The following is a 17,614-nucleotide window of genomic DNA, read 5'->3' on the forward strand; positions in this document are numbered from 1 at the left end:
TAAGAGACAACATAGACAGTAATCATAATTCCACTTTAACATTGTTCACTGGATGCCTAAACTTTCATCTTAATGTGTTTCCAAGACTGTTAAGAAAGTAAGTGATATAATATGCAGCTATTTTGCAGATAACAATATAAATGGTGTATTACTAGTAAAACAATAAAAATTGTTTTCTGAAGAAACCAAGAAACATTTTGATTGAAAGTGGACACTGTAGTTTGTCTTTTCACTCCAGTACTATGGAATAATTAGCTTTTACTTAAGATTAACACCATGAAGTCTTCAGTAGAAGGAAGATAGTAAAGAAAACCATCTCCTATTTCTCTTCTTCCTATACTCAATATTCAGTGATTACATACTGCTTTTTTCCCCAAATCTTCTTAATAATTTTGGTACATTTTATGAATTAAATTATCTTCTATAAATTATGTCTGGGTAAATTTTACTCTGCTATTTTGGTTGAAATAGTATCTACAACTAGAAAAAATGTTTGAAAGTCTCTTGATGTAGTTGGATTGACTTGTAAATTGAGCGTAGTAGTTTGTTACAAATAATGCTTTATAAATAATAGCATAATAGTTTGTAACAACTGTAGAAGAGAAATCTTTAATATAATATTCCACAAAATAATTCTTGAATTGAGTTTTTAAATAGTGATTTAAATTCCATAACCTGAGTTAAACCTTACTGATGTCTAAGAACTGTTAGCAGGTATACCAATTGCTCATCTCAGATTTCATTTCTTCCCTCAATTGGCTTGTTTTCTTCTCTGCTTTGTTTTGTCCTTCATCCATTGATTGCCCTACCCTAATACATGTTTTCTCCTTTGTGGCAATGCTGATTGCATTTTCATTTCATTGAAGTCATTGTTGTCAGGAATTGGCAAAGTATGTAATGGGCCTTGTAGCTGTGGTAAGAAAAAGGCAACCTTATCTTTCTAGATAAGTACTGTTCAATACAACTTTGCGTGATGATGGAAATGTTCTATATCTGCACTGTCCAGTAATGGTAACAACTAGCTACATGTAGCAACTGAGCACTTGAAGTATGATTCATGAATCTCAATAACTGAATTTTTATTTTAAATTTTAATTTAAGTTTAAATAGCCACAGTTGTAGATGACCGGATTTAATCAGCATCTTTTGTTCTCATAGGCCATATATAATTTTTGTATACATGGACTTTTACCCCACAAGTAAAGGAATTTAAAGGAAATTTCATGTTTGGAAAGAATATTTCTGTGCTAACTTGTGTGTTTATTCATATTTAGCATCAGAATGCCCTTTCTCAAAAGCAAAATGATTCCCAAATTATTTAGATCACACAGTTGTTTTGTTTTATATTTAAATGGATGAAAATCATTTTACATTTTGCTTTAGAAACCTAAATCAGTCGATCGGTGTGGTTTTGTAAGATCTGTGTAGTTCTACTAAGCCATTGTTGTGATGTTCTTATGTTGTATGCTTGGCTTTAGTACAAACTAAAAAGGTACAAACAATAAAGTACAAGCTTGTTAGATTAAGCTATGAGTTCCTGTGCTTGCCAATTTGCTGATATTTGCTTCCTAAAGTTGAGAGGACCAGAGCCAGGGGCATGGCGTTGAATAAAGTTTGATGGTAATGAAGTACCTTTATAGTAAGATATATTCATGCTCTGTTGAATTAACACACTGGTTTTGCAACTTCACAACCAGAGGTTTCATTTAATGCTGCCAAAATTATGGCACAGGGTACTGTGAGATAAACTTACTGCCTTACTCTTTGTCATCAGCAGTGAAATGTACTGTCTTTGCTGTTTTTACAATACTCATGAATGTAAGAAACTAATGCCCTATTCCCATTAGTGGAAACTAATCAATACTCTGCTTTTAAGGTTGACTTAATTAACGGGGCAGTAGAGGAATATGGGACCAAAATAAATGAAACTTTCAGGAAAAGATTTAAAACAACAGAGATCTTAAAAATAGGAAATTGAGGTGCTCGCTTTGGCAGCACATATACTAAAATAGGAAATTGAGGTTGAAGAGAAGATGGCAAGGCTAGATAATAAGTCAAAAACATTATTTTTAAAGAAACAATTATCTTTAAATAAATGACAGATACTTTTTGTTTATTGCCTGATAGGACAGATTGACAGTATACATGTGAAAACAGTTTGGATTAATTAGACAAGTTCACTTTACCCATGAGGGTGGGAAGTCAAGGGAAGGCCAGGCTCAGCTGCTATTTACATCTTTGACCTAGGCTCCTGTTTGACCTAAGTCTGTCTTGATGCAGCAGCACAAGCCAGCGAGGAGGCAGTGTCATTTCGTCGCGAACGCAGCACATTTAGGCGCCAGGCAGTACGGCGCCGGCACAATGCAGGGAGTAACCCTACCCCTCCTACATTGCTCATCGGATCACCCCTAAGGTATGGTATTTTCAATTCCACCAAGTTTAGCATGCATGTAACAGCCCTTCTAATCTGTTCCGCCAGTCCCAAGAAAGCATTTGAAGAGCTTTGTTTTTCTTTTCCTTTCTGTTTCTTTCCTATACATTTAAGCCCTTTTCGGCTTTTTCTGCATGTGACCATGAGCCTGTTGCATTATGCATGCTTTATGTTGCACAATGATCAGATTGGTTTAGTCAATTTTAAGTTGCAGAATCACTTGAGGGCAGTTATAGGATGTATATAGTATACTGGTCTTAGTCAGCTTTCCTTTTTTTTTCTCTTCAAATTAATAATAATGCAACATTTTCCCCAATATTTTAACATTATTTAATATAATATGAACAAATACAAACTGAGTGGTGAGCTTGTTGAGGAATAACAAATAATTCACTTAAACTTGATAAGCCAGTTTGTTTTATTTCACTAAAATATGATATATTTTATTTTATATTGCCTAAACTTGGTGCCTTTTATAATCACCAGGATCTGGTAAATGACAGAACTAACATATATAATTTATGTGAAGTGTGGTCAATTGGAGAGAGAGATATATTTATATGTATATCTTTATTAAATTTTTCAAGCTCTGTAGTATAGTAAACAAAAACATCATAACTTTTTCCAGTAGTCCTAAGAAAACATCCATTCGTAACATTATGGATAATTTTTCATTAAAATTCTAGTAACTACTTTATTCTTAATTCCATCAAATCTGATGAATCCATGCCCTGAATTAGAAATATAAAAATCTATCCAAAAGACTTGGCTTTAATTTATTTTAAGAATACGAAAACATATATAAATACTTTTTTTGGGGGGGCGGGAGACGTTCTGTTGCCCAGGTAGAGTGCAGTGGCATGATCTTGGCTCACTGCAACCACCGCCATCCAAGTTCAAGTGATTCTCCTGGCCCAGCCTCCCAAGTAGCTGGGATTACAGGCGCATACCACCATGCCTGGCTAATTTTTGTATTATTGTAGAGACAGGGTTTTGCCATGTTGGCCAGGCTGGTCTTGAACTCCTGACCTCAAGTAATCCACCCGCCTTGGCCTCGCAAAGTGCTGGAATTACAGGCGTGAGCCACTGTGTTCTGCCCCAAAAATGGATATAAGTACTTTACATGTGCTTACTTAAGCAGTGCATATGTTACACAAAATACTTTTATTAGCCTCTGTGTCCCAAAAGTACCATTTTACAAATTATTTTTCAGCTACATTTTAATTTTAAATTCAAAAGGAAGAGCATTTAATGAAATAACTGCTGTTAAGTACATGGTAGGTTGGAACAGATAAACTCCTCTTGTTAAAACCTTGTTCTTGAAACAAGCGAAATCCTTGTTTCTTTAAAATATTTTATTTCACACTCCCCTGAGATTTAAGACTTGCTTGTTTTCCTAGATTTTACATTACAGTCAAGAACTTTGTGTTTAATGAGGCACCCCTGGAATATCTCTGAATGTGCTGTGATTCTGGGGGCTGCCCAGTTCACAAATTGTTCATTACTCAATTAAAGCTCCTTTAAATTAAAAAATAAAAATAAAAAGTCTGGGCGCACTGGCTCACGCTAATCCCAGAACTTTGGGAGGCGGAGGTGGGCAGATCACCTGAGGTCAAGAGTTTGAGACCAGCCAACATAGTGAAACCTTGTCTCTACCCAAAAAAAAAAAAAAATTAGCTGGGTGTGGTGGTGCACGCCTGTAGTCCCAGCTACTCAGGGAGGCTGATGCAGGAGAATTGCCTGAACCCAGGAATTGGAGGTTGCAATGAGCCAAGATCATGCCACTGTACTCCGGCCTGGGTGACAGAGGGAGACTCCATCTCAAAAACAAAACAAAAAACAAAACAAAACTTCGTCTTTCATAGATCATGTTCCTAATTAATTCTTCAATAAGTCAAAATTCTATAAAGAGTAATGTGGATTAATTAAACCAATATTTAAAATATAAAAATGAGAAGACAATCAATTTAAAAGAAACGCTTGTTCTAGAAACCTTCTCTGAGCCCTTTGCTTTTTGTGAGCGTTCCTGTTCTTTTTCCTTTCTACCTTGCCTTTTCCTGCCTGAAGTAACTTTTCTTTCTGCTGATGGATTTGGGGCATAATCTCAACATGCAGAAAGAGCTCAGCATTTTAGTTTACTTTTTCTATTTTGTTTCTAACCTCTTCTTTTTGCCCCTTGAATAATACTTGCCAAAGGCAACTTTTTTGCTTTCTTACTCCATGTTTATATATCTTAAACTTTTTTTTTAACTTTTGCTTTTCAGTTTTTAAAAATTATTTCATTCTTTGCCACTAATGAGCCTGCTGGATACCACTTAGCAACATATGCAGACAAATTAGTTTTTTGTCCTCTACCAGGTGGAATATTAAAGAGCTGTGTTCTAACTCCAACCAGTCACCTACAATTTTCCCGTGTTTTTCTAGGGTTTGAAATACATTACCATACCATTCAAATGAGGATGTTGTGTACTACCTTTTTTTTTTTTTTTTTGAGACGGAGTCTTGCTCAGTCCTCCAGGCCGGAGTGCAGTGGCACAATCTTGGCTCACTGCAACCTCTGCCTCCTGGGTTCAAGCCATTCTCCTGCCACAGCCTCCTGAGTAGCTGGGATTACAGGTGCCTGCCACCATGCCCAGATAATTTTTTGTATTTTTAGCAGAGACGGGGTTTCACCATGCTGGCCAGGCTGGTCTTGAGCTCCTGACCTCGTGATCCACCCGCCTTGGCCTCCCAAAGTGCTGGGATTACAGGCATGAGCCACCGCACCCAGCCCCTACTACTTATTTTTCAAGGGTTCACATTATAGTTTTTGAAAAGTAGTTGTCTAGTAATCAGCTTGTAGTTTTTGTTGAGGTTCCAGGATATTCCTAGTACCAAGGTTACATATATCTTAAATAAGCTGATTTCATCATGGGTAAAGTACAATAACATTTATCTATGAGGAATTAGGGAGAAACACCAATTTATTCATCTTTTGTAACTGTAAAAAAATTCAGGTAAAGTATATTGTGTTATTCGTCAGTGTGAGTTACAGAATAGTAATCTCATCTTTAAATAAATATAGGATGATATGGTCATTTAAAATTTGGAAAAATTGTCAAAAAGAAGTGGAATAGATATGGCAACACTTTCATTGCAAGTGATATGTAAATACTAGTAAATATACTAATTTATTTTAAACTTTAATGAATAAGTAAGTGACCATCCAAAAGGCAACTTGGTAAAATATATGTCCCCAAGGATTGGGAGTGAATTATCAGTTTTCTTACAAAGAGAATTTGAATTTATTTTATAATGCTTATAAAAATACACTGTTTCAGAATTATTTTTTAAAGTTTTATTTGAAAAAATTGTTTGCTTTATAGGTAGGTTTTGTTGGCCTTTGCTAATTCTTCCCAGTTAGTAGGCCTAAAAAAGACAAATATTTAAAATATTTATAATTCAAATATTAAGAGTTCTGTATTTATCCTAAATATGTATCTTTTTAATTCTAGTTAATGGGCTGGAATGGAATGAAATCATCAGTGCATTTCGGGGAAGGGGAAAAACGCTTTAGTGTATTCTTAAATTTATTTTTTTAATACAAAATTTAAAAATCTGTAATAAAATAAGGTCATAGTAATAACTAAGAATTCATGATTAGGAATTCATAGGGGCCCCTTTGTGGTGCTCAGAAATGAATCCACCAAATATATTTTTTTGTACTTTATACAAAACAGTCATCTGGGTTTTTCTAGAATATAGAGATATATAAGAATTATGTAATCATACTCTTAGACTTTACATTTTAGTTGGAGAGACACATAGAAAGGTAACTAGCAGTATAAGCAGAATGTGTCAAGTGCCAATTAAGTGATACAGAAGAAGGAAAGACGAAGACCAACTATTTTTCAGTCATTCATAGTAGAAATGTTAACAATTAAGATTGCATGTCAGTGGTGCTAGTTATAGCTGATAGTTTTAGACCTAAACTTCTGCCTTTTCTTTTGCAGTGTTATAAAATAGTTGCTACCCTTACTCCAACTGGTAGTTTTGACATAGAAGTGTAAAAAAAGATTTATTTGTACCATTATTAGTTTAGGATAAAGTGCAGCCCTCCAGGAATATGTTTTCTAACAAGTTATGTGAAAATTGTGGACTTTTTTATTTCTGTTAAAGGATTATAACAATAGGAATTCAAGAGACATCAACATTTATTTGTTATTTTCTCTTCCAAGCCATATTCCAGTCTCATTTACATGGATCCATCATTTTAGAAAATCTTTAAAATAATTGGGAAAGTAGTAATTTCTCAAAGGATATTAGGCCTAAGTTTGATAAAGTTTTTAAATATTTGGTATTTTGAGATTAAAATCTATTAGAAATTTTAATAAAAATTATCTAAATTAATTTAATAAAAATTATCTAAATTGATAGTAAAAAACCTGATGTTTCTAATAACATGGATTTGTCTGATTTTATTTATTTATTTTTAATTCTGGAGTTGATTTTTATGCATTGTCTAATATCTTAAAAACCTTTTTGTATATTGGGCATACATTGTGCATCTCTGTGTTGAAGATGAGCATATACTCAAATACTTCAAATTGATGGAAAAATTTGTTGAGTACCTATTTTGTAAAATTCTGTGTCTTCTGAACCTGAAGGGACACATGGTACCTGAACTATGAAAACTTTTTTTTTAATAACAATGATAAACTTCTGAGCATTATCCAGGGGATGAAGAGTAGATAAAATTCATCTAGATTTACTTCTAACTTGTAATATTTACTACTAAAACATTTTTTTCTCAGTATTTTCTTCCTTGTGAAATTTGTCCTTTTTGGTAAGGTTTGTGGATAAGTTTAGATAGGTTCTGAGGAAGAGTAACAAATTATATGTGTATGGAAGATAAAAAACTTACCTGATTATATTAGTTCCCAAGATTATCTGTTGATTTATTTCTATTCTACAAATATTCCAGTCTGAAGAAATTATTAAATACTTTTATCATTATGGCTTAAAAAATAATGCCAGTAAGGACTGACAACTCCACATTTTGTAAACTTAGTTTTTTCATATGTTGTGTGCATTCCTATCCTCTGCCTAGAATGTGTGCTTTCCATTGGTGAAATGAAGTACTGCAGGTTAATAGGACTTCCTGGGTCGATGGAAATATTCTATGATCTGTTCTGTTCTATATGGTAGACACTAAGTACTTGCTACTGCCTGCTTTGGTAGCTATTAGCTCTGGTAGCACTAGGTATGTTATGTAGTTACTGAACATTTGAAATATTAGCAAGACCAAGGAACTAAAATTTTAATTAATTTGGATAGTCACAGGCTACTGTATCAGACAGCGTAGTTCCAGCATATAGTCTATTATCATAACCACAGGCTTAAGATATATATATGTCTCAACATAGCCTTTTATTTCTTGTTCATTCCGCAATACATGAGTTTGTTTTATGTGTACCAGAGAAACAATTACATTGAATTCAAAGGATTAGAGAGATGTTGATACTCATGAAAAATGATAAAGTAACTGAATAAGGCCATCCTAAGTAGGATTCTTTTATTCATTCTAGAGGTCTAATAATTTTAGTTGCAGACTCTGGGATTGTTAAAGGTAAACTTCAATCGGCAGATTGCAGAGTTGCATTGAACATCATGTAGAGAATAATAATTATACTCAAAACATTTTTTCATGAGTTTTGTCAGTTTAAATTTGACTAAATATTATACTAAGAACATTAAAATTCATAGTATCATAAATAAAAATATGAAAGTATAAAATGAGTTAATATAGTCTCTTAATTTAGATAATTTTTTATTAAAATTTCTAATAAGTAAATTTTAATCTCAAAATACCAAGTATTTAAAAATTTTATCAAACTTAGGCCTAATTTCCTTTGAGAAATTACTAGTTTCCCAATTATTTTAAAGATTTTCCAAATGATGGATCCATGTAAATGAGACTGGAATATGGTTTGGAAGAGGAAATAACAAAATTTGTTATGGGAATGTAACTACTACCTTGTATATAAAGCACGCCTTATTTTAGAAAGATGTAAGCTTTTTATAGATAACACTTTATATTAATTCTACTTCTGACTGTATCCCATGGCCATTTGTATTTCACTTGGTTGAGTCAGTTTTTCTGGTTTTCTTACACTAGTTTATGATTTTTTTTCATTCAAGATTGTTATTTTGGTTGCATTTGATAAAGATTATTTGGTTTTCAAGTTTGGCATACAAACTTGTTTTATTGTGAGTTTGAGAGCTCAGAATATTTGAAAGAACAATTCTAGAGTTATTACAGGGCTATAAATGAAAGTGCATATTTAGCTGAAATATAGGGCTTATCCATCGGGGACCAGCTGCAGCACACATATATTGAAAGTACTTATGATTCTTTTTTGCTGCTTTCTTTTTCCTTACAGTAGAATTTAGTTGGCTTGTGGTGGAAAAAAGTTGCAGATTAACCAATTTACATGTACGTTTAATGTTGACTGCATTTGTCACTTCAAATCAAATTTATAAGGACCAGAAGATTTAAGTTGGCAGTGTAATCTGTATATTTTACAAAGTTTGTTGGCTCTTTCTTAGGTTATGTTGAGAAAAAGTGCCTTTTTGAAATCAGTTTTCTATATTGACTTCAATCTAGGTATTGTTTTCTCTTTTCTTCCCTGTAATGTCTCCCCAATCCATGTTTTTTCCTAGCCTTCAAGATGGTCAGCAAGGCCAGCAGTCCACAGCCCAGGTCAAAGTCCAGTCCCGCCCCCCTTCCCAGGCTGCAGTGCTCAGTGCTAGTGCCTCCTTGCTGGTGAGAAATGGGAGTGTCCACTTAGAAGCATCACATGACAATGCATCTGCTGTAGGCGGTAGCAGTTTGCACGATGAACTTGGTATGCAGGCCTTATGTAATCTTGATGATACAAAAACTTTAATGCAGCAGATGATGGGTAACAATTACAGTTCTTTTTTGAGATAGCTTCATTTTGGAACTATGCATAGGAGTGCTTTTTATATAGGATTTGCCCTGTGTGTTAGGAAAATGTGACTTTTGCTTTTTCCTTTTATGTTTCTCTCTACTCTTATTCTACATTTTCTTTTGGTCATGTCCATTTTTAATAGGTAGTTAAAGTGTTAATTATGTTCACACTCAATTCTGTTTTTCCCAGGCATTTGTACTATATAGGAGAAAACGCTGACATTTTAAAAAAAGTTTCTTACTAAACTTTAATTTCTTTGAATATTTCGAATGTGCTTTAGGAAAGGGAAAAGTGCTTTCTAATTGTCTGCCACTATAGAATCTTTCTTTAAGATATTCTATTTTTCACACTATGTCCGTCATCTGTAGTAGGATTTATTTTAATTCAAAATACAGTACTCTGAGGACAACATGGCTCCGTACTAATGTCACATAATAACTTTATAAAGCTTATTTCTTGTTCTTGTCAATATATCTATAAACATATAAATTATTGAATAATTCTCAGAGGTGTGGTATCGTTAAACATCAGTGATACATATCTACTCAAATGTCTGTGTTATGCATTATTTAAGGATGATACTTTATATTACTTTGGTTTCTGTGTCTCTGTGTAATCTAGCTTTCTTGTTCTCAGAATACAGGTTAGTAATGGTTTAAGTAAATAAAATCTAGTTATTCAGAAATATTCACTTGAAAGCGTTTACTCATTGTGATTTTGTTTATTCATGTTATAATTGCTTTTTACTTAAAAGTTACTGTTTCAACTGGAAGGATATGAGGTATAAGTTGCCCAAATTAGGATTTAATAAAACTTTATATGCTACCTATTCATTGACTCTTTTTCTATTTTGTAAAAATGCTGAGTTGTAGAGAGGTATTAATAAGTATGTATGCATATTGATGAAAAGTGTTGTCTTCCGCAAATCTCATAGACACTTGAAAATGGTAAACTAAGATATTTATAACATTAGAATGTATAGTGATTTCTAAATAAAATGAGAAAGCAATAAAACATTTTAAATTTGGAATGCTGTTGCTTTTGAGTTTGTGATTTGTAGAGGCAAGAAAATTTATAAGGAGGCTGCTTGGGGGAGAATGAGGTAGACTCCAATTTAGCTACTTGTTTTAGTTGTAAGCAATACTTCTTTAGTTGCAAATATATTCAGTTATATAATTACTTTATATTGCTATTTCTCTTTGCTTAACCCAAAGGATTTGTGAATCTGTGAATATAAAATTACAGTCACCATCTCATTGTTCATTGGCTTTATAGTAGTAGATTGGCTAAAATAAAAGGCTTCATTTTAATCCCTTTCAGAGTTTTAGACTTTTATCAGATCAAGCATAAAATTAAACAGTAGATTATTTTCCACTATAAGAATTCTTAGTTTGCTCAAAAAATTTGCTAAGCAAGCTTTAATGATAAAGTCTCATTCTAAATCCACATGCCAATTATTGAAAATATTTATGTATGAACTGCCTTTCCAGTTCTGAAGATTCAAAAAACCTCTTCTGATTGGAGACGACTTTAGCATCTGCTGGTGGATATTCAGGATATTGTCTTGAAATTTGAGTTTTATCTTTTCTGTTAACTGACACCTTAAACTAGGTCTTGCTCTGTCGTATTTGGATGGTACCAAATTGAATGCTTAGTAATAATTAGCACAGAACAATCAATGGAGTGTATACCTGTTCCAAAGCCTATAAAGTTGGCCAAAAAAGATTCTGAAAATGAACTGCAACTGAACTTAAAGGAATTGGTAGATAAGCTAGAATATTTTTGTTGTGTGGTTTAATTTTCTATATGATTTTAATTAGCAGTGAATTATGTAAATGAAAATACGTGAATGAATTGGGTACTTTATACTCAAATATGTTAAAGTTGGCTTCCAAATTTAGCTGCTTCTATTAAAAAATTTTAACCAGTTTTTACATGTGAAAGGATATGCATATGCATAATTTGTTTATATAAAACATATATGCATATGCACTAATACATGTTTGAGTACATATGTTTGTGTATGTACATGTACGTATACCGTTTTGGATTAAAGAAAAAACTCTGAATCAGACATTGTTTAATTCTAAGCCTAGATAGTTTTCCTAAACTGTGTTTTCTACATCTTTATTTTGTGGTGTCACAATAGGTAACTATATCCATTTCCTATACTAAACCCTGAGAATCCTTATTTCTCTGCCTTTTTGAGGTTACCAGGAAACATTAGACATCATGGAAAAATTCACTGAAAATAGTATTACAAGGATTTTATTAGTAACTTATTAAGCAGAGGGAAAAGTACTTGTATCATCTGTATTCAGCAAGCAAAATTAATCATGATTAATTTTACAATTTGAATTATAAGTGGCATAATTTAAAAGGAAAAACTTAGGCTGGGCTCGGTGGCTCACACCTGTACCCCTAGCACTTTGGGAGGCCAAGACGGGCAGATCACTTGAGGTCAGGAGTTCTAGAGCAGCCTGCCCAATATGGTGAAACCCCATCTCTACTAAAAATACAAAAAATAGCCAGGCATAGTGGTACATACCTGTAATCCCAGTAACTCAAAAGGCTAAGTCACGAGAATTGCTTGAACTTGGGAGGTGGAGGTTGCAGTGAACCAAGATTGCACCACTGCATTCCAGCCTGGGTGACAGAGTGAGACCCTGTCTCAAAAAAAAAAAAAAAAGAGAAAAGGAAAACCTTAGATGGTTTTCTTTCTTATTTATAACTTTCATTTCCATGTGAACCTAATTAAAAAAAATTGGGTTCAAATGACTGAAGTGTTGGATGAGTTTTGGAAGTTAACATCTTTGAAAATGATACTTCTATCAGAATTTCTCAAATTCTTCAATGTAATATGTTGCTCTTTATTTTAAAGACCACATATTAAGGGTTAATTTTCTTCTGGTTGGTCTTTTATTGGAATTGCTATTTGTTATTGATTTTTTTTTTTTTTACTGTTTTTTGAATTAAACACAAAAATTCTAACTAAATAAAACAAGCTGTGACTTAGTAATGCCCAGATTAAGTCACACAAGAAACTCTGAACTCAAGTAGCCTTATAGTTCCATTTTATATCTACTAATCTTTTCTATAGAATTTGGCAATTGCTTCTCAGTTACTAATCCTAGTTTTCTCTTATAAATTAAGACTAATAAGTTGATGCAATGATGAAACTTGCCATTATAGCTGGTAGTTACACTCTTAATGTGCAACACAACATCTCAAACAAAATGTTCTAGATGAGATCAGATAGAACAGGAAACATTGCCTGTGGTTTTTTTCTGTGTATGAAATTAGTGGTCGGGGTGAGGAAATGCTTTGAAAGTGTATATGAAGTTATTATTTTGTCTTTATGTGAAAAATTTTAAAATTACTGTTACAATGTTGACAAGACATGAGGACAGGAGAGTTTTATATTTATCAAGACGTAATTACAAAGCACATATATATCATGAGTAGTATTTCTCTGGTTAAGACTTTCTTAATGTATCTGAGTTTTTGATGCTTGAATTGATTTTCCGTAGGTTTTCTTTTGTTTTATTACTGGATAAGGATTGACAAAGGAGGTATTCTTTGAGGTAATCTGCTTTATTCTAGAGCTTCTTAACTTGAAAATGTAGTTGGCTATAGGAGAATTATTGAAGGAAACCTGGCAACATTGCTCTTCCTATTAAGCAGTTCATAGCAGAAATATAATTTGGAAGCTTTAAAATTTTCTACTTTAAAAAACAGAGACTCAGATGAATCTACAGTACTTTTAGTCACTTTTATTAGAGTTAGTCTTGGTGTTTTAAAAAAGATTGTATACACTACTCTAGCATTTTGGGCTATTAGTACTTTTCCTTGTTACTATTAATACAGAGTCAGAGGACTGTAAAGGATTTTAGAGTTTATACGTCAGTTCCTTATGTTATGGTAGATTATTTTCATTCATCTGAACAAAAAAGTTACATCCTCTTGCAGCAACCTTGATTTTGTCCTTTATTATTGTTTTGAGTACAAAAAAAATACTAAATTCTATTCTTTGATCCTTTTTGGGGAATGAAAGTAAAATGTTTATTTTGACCAAAACAATAAAAATACTTCATTATGTTTCAAAGGAAGAAGTATTAAAAGGTTTAAGGGCTATATTCTACTTTGTTTTGGTAAAATTAGAATGTGCTTTTCCATCCTTACAACAGAAATACAAGTTGACAGGTTCTGGAAAATACCATGAAGAAAGTTAAGTCATCTACAATCTCATCGCTTGGAGATATCCACTATTAGTATTTTGTAATTTATTCCTTCCAGTCTTTTTAAATGTACATGTTTATATGCACTTTAAAAAGTAGAGTTAGGATCATGTTATGTGACTTTTGTGCTACTGTTTGAGTTTTGTATCTCGCTTTTTTCACTTAGCAGTCTGAACATTTACTCATGTTATTAGCTGTTCCTTGTTTTTTTTTTTTTTTTCTTTTTTTTGAGACAGAGTCTCACTTTGTCGCCCAGGCTGGAGTGCAATGGTGCAATCTTGGCTCACTGCAACCTCTGCCTCCTGGGTTCAAGAGATTCTGCTGCCTCAGCCTCCCGAGTAGCTGGGATTATAGGCGCACGCCACCACACCTGGCTAATTTTGTATTTTTAGTAGAGACGGAGTTTTGCCATGTTGGCCAGGCTGGTCTCGAACTCCTGACTTCAGGTGATCCGCCCACCTCAACCTCCCAAAATGCTGGGCTTACAGGCGTGAGCTACCACGCCCAGCCTCTTTAATTTGTTTTTAAGTGGCTGCATAATTTTTTGTCACTTAGATGTATGTGAAAGGCAGTACAATATAGTGGACTGTGGAGCCAGACTTCTTGGCTTCAAATGTTTACCACTTATTAACTATGCGATCTTGGGAAAGTTATTGTCTTGTCTTGTGCCTCAGTTTCCTCATTTATCAAAAGATGGCAAAAATAATGCCTACTTCATAGGTTTATTGTGAGGATTATATTTATTAAGCATACAGTTAGAACAGTGTTTGACAATTGTAAACTTGTTATATAATATCTTTGTCATTATTGATAAAGTATTATATCATTATTTAACCACTTAACTAACCCCATTGTTAGTCTTCATGTTGTTTCCTGATATTTACTATTGTAATGAACACTGTGCTGAATGTCCATTACATAAGCTTTTGTGTATAGCTGCTGTGATTATTTTCTTAGGATAAATAATGTTGACATGAAATTATCAGTCAAGGGGAATATACATTATTGGGGCTTTGATATATACTGTTAATTGCTTTATGGAAAGCGCTGGTCTATACTTTATCTGGTAGAGTTTGGGAGGATCGCCACAAATATTACAAGTTAGAAGTAAATCTAGATGAATTTTATCTACTCTTCATCCCCTGGATAATGCTCAGAAGTTTATCATTGTTATTGTGGGAAGACTACTAGAATATTATTTCAGATAGTTTTGGGCGCGTGAACAGCTCTAGGAATTTTACAGAAACTTACAGGGACAGGTTGAGATATTTAATTTGTCTCTCACTAGTATGTTGTAAAGAATTCATTGAATCTCTAGACTAGATTATCTGCTTTCTAACATTAATCATTATTAAGATTCTAATATAAGGCTGGTTAGTGTATGCATTAGTTGGAATATATGTTAGATTCTTTCAAGGAAAGACCCTCCCAAAATCATTGAAATGAAAGAGAAGTTTCTATTTCTCTCATGAGAACCATTGGGAGTCTAATGGGATCTTTTCCTGTCATGATGGATGGATTATGTTATCTTTCACATGTGGCTTTCTTGCCTTGTCCAAAGGGCCTGCTTTAGTCATTGACATTTTCCAGCAAACAGGAATGAGGAGGGAGTAGAAAAGATCAAGGACATCTAGCCTTTATCTTCCTGATTGAGATTGGAAAACATGCCTTTCATTTTCTCCTACCTTTCATTGGCCATACATAATCATGTGACAACTTCTTGCCACGGGAGAGGCTGAAAAATGTCTCTAACTAGGTAGACAAAAGCCCAGCAGAAATTCAGTGAGGGAAAGATTCTGTTCAGAGGAACACAGAAAATGCTCTTGGCAGTGGCTATCTTTGGGTAGTGAGGAACTTTCTTTTTATATACTACTTTTTAATTTTCCAATGAGTAATAATTTTTAAATGAAACCATGAAACAGAACGGCAAATACCAATGTAATTCCCCCATATCTTAGTATCTGGTGGGAATTTCACTGATGGCGTGCTGTTACATGCTCATCAGACTCTTACCTGGTCAGTCTTTATTTTCCTGTTTCTTCGTCAACTTTATGGATATATAATTTAGGTACAGTAAATGGCATCTGTTAAATGTATACAATCCAAGGAGTTTTAACAGATGTGTATACCCGTCAAATACCTTAATCAAGATGTGAGTGTTTCTGTCACCTTCAAAAAATTCTCTGTGCCCTGTTGCAGTCCATCTCTCTGCTGCCTCTGCTCATGGGCAACCACTAATCTGCTTTCTATCATTATGATTTCCCTCTTCTAGCAGTTGATATAAATGGAGTCATATAGTATACAGCCTTTTGTATGTACTTTTCCTGTAGTGTAATGCTTTTTGAGATTCATCGTACTGCTTGCATGTGTGAGTAGTTTGTTCTTTCTTACTGCTGAGAATTCCATTGTATGAGCAGGCTGTATATTGCTTATCTGTTCACCTGGCGATGGTTGTATTGTTTCCCGTTTTTGGCTGTCGTGAATAAAATTTCTAAACCGTCTTTTTGAAAACAGTTCTACATCCCCACCACCAAGTTCCAGTAGTTCCCTTTCTTGCCAACATTTTCTTTCACTGGCCTTTAGAATTGTAGACATAATGGGTATATAATGGTAACTCGTTGTGGTTTAAATTTAAATTTCTCTTATGACTAAAGATAATAAGCATCTTTTGATGTGTTTATTGGCCACATACATATATATCTTCTTTTGTGAAGTGTGTCCAGAAATTTACTCATTTTAAAAATTGAGTTGTTGGCCTTCTTCTTCTTCTTTTTTTGAGATGGAGTCTCACTCTTGTTGTCCAGGCTGGAGTGCAGTGGTGCAATCTAGGCTCACTGCAACCTCCGCCTCCTGGGTTCAAGTGATTCTCCTTCCTCAGCCTCCCAAATAGCTGGGATTACAGGCATGTGCCACCACGCACAGCTATTTTTTTTGTTTCTATTTTTAGTAGAGATGGGGTTTTACCATGTTGGTCAGGCTGGTCTCGAACTCCTGACCTCAGGTGATCTGCCCACCTCGGCCTCCCAAAGCGCTGGGATTACAGGCATGAGCCACCACGCCCAGCCTGGGTTATTGGTCTTCTAACTGTTGAGGTGTGAGTTCTTTTGATATTTTAAATGCAACTTATTTGTCAGATACAAATTACAAATATTTTCTCCCATTTTGTGGCTTGTCTTAATGTCATCAATATCATTATTATAGATTATTTTACCCAAGTAAGAATAACTTGTCTTTTTGAAAACAAAAATAGATAATGAAATCACAGCAAAATATGAACTTGTACATTCACTTTTGGAAAGTTCGGCTGATTTGGGATTAGCAAGCAGGAGTGAAGTCTTTAACAATTAATTAAGGCATGTTTTCTTAACTCAGAACTAGATAATCAGATAGCCATGTCAGTAAAATATATCAGTATGTAAATCTCTCTTACAGTTGTCAAGCAATAGAGATATCTGTCTTTCCTTACCAGTTCCCCAAAACTGTCTTCTAAACCAGACTTTCTTCTTATACCTACCTTTTTCGTTATTCGTCTGATTTAAAAAGCTAGAACAGCATTGCACATACTAAGAAAAAAGACTTGTTCTAAATATTGAAACTTGAAGTTACAAGGACATAGTGACTTGATTTCCATTGTATCATGAGGATTAAAGAAGTTTTTGGAGCCTAAGATTCTTGGTTTAGGACAGGTGTTGGCACACCACCACCTGTGGGCTAAGTCTAGCTCTATACCTACCTGTTTTTATAAATAAATAAAATTTGTATTTATGTTCTGTGTTGTCTATGCCTGCTTTCATGTTACAGCTGTAGACTTGAATTGTTGCAACAGAGGTTATCTGGCCCATGAAGCCTAAACTATGTAGTATCTGACCCTTCACAGGAAAAGTTTTTGGACTCCTTTATTTCTCCCCTAATCTAGGGAGAAACAAGTCCCTTAACCCAGGGGTCCCCAACCCCCAGGCCATGGACTGGCA

At 33.9% G+C, this 17,614-nt stretch overlaps 1 protein-coding gene across 8 annotated transcripts in view; it reads left to right on the top strand.

The window, feature by feature from the left end:
• The window catches only part of PCNX1 (pecanex 1), a 210,817-nt gene that overhangs the window by 75,046 nt on the left and 118,157 nt on the right, over nucleotides 1-17,614 (top strand). For 5 of the 8 annotated variants that reach the window (XR_012090995.1, XM_073011117.1, XM_073011116.1 and 2 more), the window contains exons 7-8: nucleotides 2,281-2,413; nucleotides 9,134-9,318. The exons of 2 other annotated variants lie outside the window; for them this stretch is intronic. Coding sequence is in view for 5 of the 6 variants with exons in the window: in XM_073011117.1 (XP_072867218.1) it covers nucleotides 2,281-2,413; nucleotides 9,134-9,318 (318 nt within the window). In the remaining variant the exon portion in view is untranslated. The remainder of the gene's footprint in view (nucleotides 1-2,280; nucleotides 2,414-9,133; nucleotides 9,319-17,614) is intronic. One more of the 8 variants, XM_037984188.2, reaches the window with a different exon arrangement.

Source organism: Chlorocebus sabaeus, chromosome 24 (assembly GCF_047675955.1).
Source record: "Chlorocebus sabaeus isolate Y175 chromosome 24, mChlSab1.0.hap1, whole genome shotgun sequence".
NCBI classification, from domain to species: Eukaryota; Metazoa; Chordata; class Mammalia; order Primates; family Cercopithecidae; genus Chlorocebus; species Chlorocebus sabaeus.